The 7185-nt window shown below is 36.1% G+C and overlaps 1 protein-coding gene across 1 annotated transcript; it reads right to left on the reverse strand.

The window, feature by feature from the left end:
* Nucleotides 1–3564: 3564 nt before the first annotated feature.
* On the reverse strand, nucleotides 3565–6358 carry LOC120255833. Its single transcript, XM_039263605.1, has 5 exons — nucleotides 5839–6358; nucleotides 4865–5750; nucleotides 4469–4675; nucleotides 4284–4389; nucleotides 3565–4203 (listed from the first exon to the last, which is right to left on the reverse strand). Exons 1-5 carry the CDS (start codon nucleotides 6356–6358, stop codon nucleotides 3565–3567), a joined length of 2358 nt encoding a protein of 785 aa, XP_039119539.1.
* Between the last annotated feature and the right edge of the window lie 827 nt (nucleotides 6359–7185).

The raw sequence follows: 7185 nt of genomic DNA on the forward strand, positions 1-7185 counted from the left end.
CCTCACAAAGGTTTGCTAGTGTGCATAAGGTCTTTGGTGCTAGTAATGTTAACAAGCTCTTGCTGGTAAACTAACTACCTTAGTATCTTAGTTCATTGAATTGTCCATCTTACTATTTTTCTCTCTTGAACATGATGTAATGAGAATCATCAATGTGTTACTAGACTCTTAGTTCACTGAATTCTTGGTCTCTTTCTTGACTTTGTAAAAAGCTTAGTTGAAACTCTCTTTCTATCTATCTCTAGAAAACTTGATCTAACCTTAGTGCAACCTAAAACTTGATAAAATGAGAATTTATCAATTTCTAAGCTAATTCAATTCATCCTTGTTCTCTCTCTTGGTAATGTGAACTTACTTAAAAAGCCTTGACTAAAGAACAAGAACAATGAGGAAGCATTCCTCTAAAAAGTCTCTGTTTACTACTCTAAAAAGGTGCGAGTATAGACTCATGACTCTATCAATCTAAGGATAAATACACACACACTTGGAAATCACATTGTTGCAAAGTTTTTGCAATTTTTTTTTCTTTGAAGTTTGAGTTATGGATATTAATAATTGAGATTTTAGGTGATTGGGTAGCCGTGCGAGTCAAATGTCACATATCATAAGCGATGAGGACTGAACTTGTGAAGGCCGAAGACCTTGAAGGCACATGGGAGTTCATGTTGGGATCGGTGAAACAACAAACTAAAAATTTTTGTCCTTTCTCTTGTCTAAATTTCGCATCTCCATCACCAAGCGAGCATGAGAGAATATTGATATGAACCTAGATGAACATGCACTCACATTTTTAAAAATGAATTCCACAGTATGATAGAAAGCTGCATAATTAAAGAGTGTATGTGACTTACAGGAACTCCGGTGCAACACGGAGTGACGCAGTGATGCGACTTAGTGTATCGAGGTGAATCGGGGGTTCGAGATCCCGATCTATGGGACTGTGTTGGTGCCATCTCTTCATTGCAACAACAGGTTGATGCTTTACAAACACAATTAGCAATCGCGCAAGCATATAGATAATTTTGTCAGAAACCATGCATATCATAGAAACTCGATGAAGCGAGAATGAACTATATAGATCAAAGAGCCTCACATGTCCAGCGGTAGTATTGTCGAGATAGTGCTCATCATGTTCCCTATAATTTTTGTCGAGATTTGCGGCGGTTCAAGCATTGTGACCACAAAGAGAGTTGATAAATAACCAAATTTAAACCAGAATTTGGCCATTAATCTCTAAAGATTGAAATGTCATTCATTACCAAAAGTCCCGACAAGAGCATATATGATCCACTCACGAAAATGATGAAATACATTATTGTTACTTGATAACCACGGAACAAAAGAGACACATAAATCATATGTTATTGTTTCTTGCTTATATTCCTTATATCTAATAAACCAAATCTTGCACAACAACATATATAAAAAGAAAGAAAGAAATGAGATTAAAAAAGAAGGCTTCTAAACAAGAGATGATGATTTCCACCTACTTTTCAAAAGTGATAATGTTGATCGTGAGCATTTCACAAAAATGGCACATATATAAGAAATAAGATACTCTACTTGAAGAACAGAGATGAATTGAACTTTATAAACAACAGAGCAATAGAGGCTGATAGTCCTAAAGTTATTGGTTAAATGCCATCTGTTGAATCAACAACTAGGTTTCTCAAGTGTTCATCAAGAGAACAAGAACCAATGATGCAAGGGATCTCTTGCAATTTTTCAGAGTACAAAATACAAATATATAGAATACAAAATCCAGCTACCACATTCTGCTGCACAAAATATCTGGCATTGTAAAAGTATTCTACCAGGAAACTAATACTTGTGCACCTAATTCTAATTACATTAGGAAAATAATTCATTTTGTGCTCTATGGTGTTCTTGGTTCCAAAGAAAGGATTTCTGTTGTGCTAATGAAGTAGAAAAACTTTGTCATCTTCAGAAGAATATAAGAACTAGACAAGTTATAATTCCAATCCAATAAAGGAACAAGACCATTGATCAAATCTTGGTTGCTCAGCAAACAAAATAAAGATTCTTATGTTGGGCAAACAGGAAAATTACCTAAATTTACAATTATAGGACAATCTTACAAGCTAAAAAAGACTTAATTATAGAGATGAATGCCAATTTTGCAGATAGTGGGGACTTACTTATGATAGTGCATAGAAAAAATAAAGAATTGCCGTGGCTTGTGCTTGTTTTCCCCACTTGGCAATGCTACATAGGTTTTAGAACTCTACGAAATAACAAATGCTTTGCGACCATAAAGACAGATTAACAAATGGAGTGGTGTAGGAAGCTGTGCATCTATTGATCAGTATACTGTATTTACTAGATGCAAGAGAGGCAAGTTAAAATCTAATGTTATAATTTCAATCAATGATTAAAGAACCGTCAGTGATTTGGTGTATAAACTGAAATATACCACAGTTGTGTATTAGCAATATTACACATTTTTTTAGGGGTTATGACAAACACCAAGATTCATTATTCTAGCTTTGTATTGAAGATATTTTTCATGTACATGACTCACAACACCACATTTAGTTGATCTAATGGAGATGATTAAAGAAAAGAAAATGATCAATAAACATGAATTTTTGATGAAATTGATTCTTTTTTTAACATCAATAAATAATCTTACATATAAAAGCCATCCATCATTGAAAATCGAAACCCGCCCATCTATCGATCGAGATATTGAATTTATACACTATAAATTATGCAAGTTAAACTCAAATGTTGAAATCATAACCTATGAATAAAGAACCATCAATGACACTGGTGTATAAATGGAAAAAAATGCCTCACCGGGAAACTCTATTCTTATTGGCCTTTGGTGGATCTAGCTTTCTTTCCCAGCTTGCTCTTTATCAGCAGATTCAATTATGAGCTATACACTGCAGATAAGCAGTAAATGTGGCATGCATGAAGTCCAGTTCCTTGAGAGAATAAGCATCAATATGTGGCAAAGGAAATTAGAAATAGAGCCCGGGAAAAAATCACAATCTAAATACATGCCTTGGCTATGATAAACCATATTCACTAAAGTACTTATGCTATATTTTTCTAAGGAACTTTCACCCTGCTCAACTTTGTTAACCTGGAGGTCCTTGTTCATGGAAGATGGAACCGGCGAGTAATTCTTAGGATGCCACGCATATAAGCGATAAATGGGTGAGGAATGAAAGCAAGTTACTTAAAAGAATGAGAATCAACATATGGCAAAAGGAAATTAAAAAGCAGAACCCGAGAATAAAAACAATCTAATTGCATGGCTGGGCTATAATAAACTACATTCACCAAATTAGCTAAAAGTAGCGAGTCGTTCTTTGTGATGGACTTATAGATGCGAAATAGTTATCAATCAAATATGCCACTTGTAAACAATTTTTGTAAAAACATAATGGTTGACTTTTTGGCAGTAGAATGAATGGATTTAGTTATCTAGTGATAAATTACAAACAAGATGTGAAGAAGACATTAGAAACAAGATATAGCTTACCTTAAAAATAAAGAAAAGTCAATACAATTAGTATAAGACATTGCTAAGAGTCAAAAGTCATAAATGTCCTCGTCAACATCTTCACGGGCCCATTGACCCTCATCATTATCATTGAAGATACTCTCATGAGAGGAAGGGAAACATTCAGTCCAGGGTCCATCATCTATTATTTCATCACCCATGTCGTACACTTCTCTTGGTTGATTACGTATCACAACAAACCAACCAGGTTCTTTTGGATCCTCGGAATAGAAAACTTGCTTTACTTGTGATGAGAACACATAAGGCTCATCGAGGATATGTTTGCCAGTGTGAATCGTGCGAGAGAAGTTGACTATTGTAAACCCATATCTATCTTTCTTGAGCCCCCTACTATTATTCACATCAGCCCAATCACAACGAAATAACACAACCTTGAACTTGTTAAAGTAGTCTAACTCAATTATATCATTTAGCACACCATAGTAGTCAACATTTCCTTCCAATGGATTTGCATCCCTAGCACTGGCGTAGCTCATAGTAGAAGAAGTAACAAGACATCCAGAATTTTGAGTTCGCCTAAATCTTTCTCGAGATTTAGTATGGAATCGAAATCCATTAATGACGAGTCCTTTATATCTCTTGACAATCCTATTTGGACCTTGCGCAAGAAATTTTATTTCTTCTGACACATTTTTCCCATGAGAAACCTATACAAGTTACATGAATGCAATTATAAAAATTCTTAATAGAGAATTGTTCAAGAGACTAAGATTTTCTAGTTGCTTACCGTTTCTCCCAACCATTCATGAAAAGTTTCGGTAAATTTCCTATCGAGATCACGAGCATTTGAACGTCGACCTCTTGTTTGATCTTTCAAGATATTTCTATACTCACTACAAGTAATGATAAAAAATGTTAAAAACTTCCAACACACCAACACACCAAATAAGAAATGTGAAGTGTTTAACTTACATTTGGAGTGAGTCAATAGCTTTATAGTGGAATAACACATAACGATGTGCTTGTGCCCATGATCTATCATCTAACTGTGGCACTTCAACTTTCCCTATTGGTTCTCCACCACATTCAAATAAATACGACTTTACAAGTAGCTCATGGTGCACTTGTGTTAAATTTCTCCCAGGTCTATCAAATATTGTTTCAACATCAACCAAATACCTAGAACAAAAAGTGACACATTCTTACGCTAGAAATCCTTCGACAATAGATCCTTCGAGGATATCGTTTATTCCGCACATAGGATTTTTAACTTGAGCAAAACCTACAACAGAATTGCTGCGATTGTTAACCTATAGAAGTTTGTCTGACAAGACATTATAATAAATTGATGTTTTACCAAAATAATACCTCTCGATTGGATACATCCATCGATAGTACACAGGTCCACCGATTTTGGCCTCCATTGGTAGATGAACAACCAAGTGCACCATTACAGTGAAGAATGCAGGTGGGAAAATTTTTTCTAAGTGACACAAAGCTATTGTTGCTCGATATTGAAGGTTGTCAAGATCTTCCACCTTAAGAACTTTACCGCAAATAATTTTGAATATGTTACAAAGCTCTGAAATGGCGTGAGTCACTTGCTTTGACATGGATGACCTCAAAGCAATTGGAAGCAAATCATGCAGCAATATGTGATAATCATGTGATTTTAAAGACTGAAGTTTTCGCTCCTTCTGATTTACACATTTTGATATATTCGAAGAGTAAGCATCTGGGACTTTTATAGTCTTCAAGACTTGACAAAATAGGTCTTTTTCTTTTTTTGTCATGGAGAAAGAAGCCGGTGGTAGTCTTGTTTTGCCATTGGGAAGATATTGAGGATGAAGCTCTCGACGAATTCCCATGTCAACCAAATCAAGTCTGCATTTTAGATTATCTTTTGACTTCCCATCAACATTAAGAATTGTTCCAACAATATTTTCACAAACATTCTTCTCAATGTGCATAACATCCAAGTTGTGGCGAAGTAGGTTGTGCTGCCAATATGGTAAATAAAAGAATATGCTTCTCTTCTTCCACAAACTTGCTTCAGTTGATTCCTCTTCCTGTATTTCATCATCATCAGTATCCAAGTCAATATTGGATAATTGCCGTGGTCTTTTCTTCGAAGAGTTATTATTGTTTGATTTTTTTATTTTGCTTTTGCCATGCTTTCCATAAGAAAATTGCATCTCTTTCAACATTAATAAAATATCATATCCAGTAGTAACTGAAGGAGCTCGATGCATCTCTACATTACCATCAAAGCGAGATGTTTTACGAGATCTGTATGGATGATTATGTTCTAGCCATCGCCCGATGTGCCATATAACAAAAACTTCGGCCATCGGTTAACCATTGTGATGAAGTTTCTGCAGCACAACAAGGACAAGCATATTTCCCTTTAGTGTTCCAACCTGATAAATTTGCGTAAGCAGGGAAATCATTAATAGTCCATAACAAGGCAGCCCGCATATTGAAATTTCTCCTTACAGATGCATCGTATGTCTCTACACCAACCCATAATTGCTTTAACTCTTTAATAAGAGGTTGTAAGTATATGTCAATATCGTTTCCAGGCCCTTTGTCCCCAGGAATAATCATTGACAAAAGAAAAGAAGTTTGTTTCATCCCAATCCACGGTGGCAAGTTATAAGGGATCAACACAACTGGCCAAGTGCTGTAAGAAGTACTTAATAATTTGAATGGGTTAAACCCATCCGAAGAAAGACCAAGCCTCACATTTCTAGGATCACAAGCGAAGTCAGGATATCTTGCATCAAATGATTTCCATGCCTCAGCATCAGCAGGGTGTCGTAACAGTCCATCATTGGGCCGACCATTAGCATGCCGGATCATATCGGTGAAGTCCTAGTCGACATGAAAAAGTCTCTGCGATCGTGGTATTAATGGAAAATACCGTAAAAACCTTCGCGGTCTCTTGTGGACCACTTCATTGTCTTCATTCAAAGCGTTCACGAGAATCGGTGGACACCCAGTGAGAAACGACCACAAATATGACAAGATTGCTGACCTTCATTATGCTCCCAATATATCATGCAGTCATTTGGACAACTATGAATTTTTTCATACCCTAGACCCAAATCCTTAATAATTTTTCTTCGACTCACGACTACTTTCGGGGAATAGCCGCGAGGGAAAAAAATTCTTTTAAAAAAATTCAATCAAGTGGTCAAGGCCTTTAGCGGTCATCCCACATGCATTTCAAGTGGAAAAAGTCGAATGCAAAAAAATACAATCTAGAATCTTTGCGATCCCTCATAATGTTTGTCGTTCATATCTTCAAGCAACTTGTAAAACTTTGCCGCTTCTTTAGAAGGCTGTTCATCAACTTCTATAGGAGCTTCACCTCCATCATTCACCTCAACGTTGAATTCATCAGCAGTAGATGGTAGGCCCTCGTTATCAACTTGATGGATGTTGAAAGCATCCCGCAATAATTCTTCCAAACTATCTGGTCTTGCACGAGAAGTTTGGAAGTGAGAATTGGAACTTGATGGAGCTGTAAATGTGTTTGTTGGCTCATGGATAGGTGACGGTACACACTCTCCATGAAAAAACCAACATGTGTAACCTTGTACAATGCCATCACAAACTAAATGTTCAAGCACTGTTTCACGTGTTTGCCAATGGATATTCACACACTTTATGCATGGGTAAATGAT

This window comes from Dioscorea cayenensis, unplaced genomic scaffold (genome assembly GCF_009730915.1).
Source record: "Dioscorea cayenensis subsp. rotundata cultivar TDr96_F1 unplaced genomic scaffold, TDr96_F1_v2_PseudoChromosome.rev07_lg8_w22 25.fasta BLBR01001214.1, whole genome shotgun sequence".
Lineage (NCBI taxonomy): Eukaryota > Viridiplantae > Streptophyta > Magnoliopsida > Dioscoreales > Dioscoreaceae > Dioscorea > Dioscorea cayenensis.

What these genes read in the sequence shown, in the direction of transcription:
- LOC120255833 (XM_039263605.1), bottom strand. Translation starts at nt 6,358, where the DNA reads ATGATCCGGCATGCTAATGGTCGGCCCAATGATGGACTGTTACGACAC. An exon ending in TGGATGTATCCAATCGAGAG is followed by an intron (nt 4,676 to 4,864) that starts GTATTATTTTGG and finishes TTTTTGTTCTAG; the next exon opens with GTATTTGGTTGATGTTGAAA. An exon ending in GCTATTGACTCACTCCAAAT is followed by an intron (nt 4,390 to 4,468) that starts GTAAGTTAAACA and finishes CATTACTTGTAG; the next exon opens with TGAGTATAGAAATATCTTGA.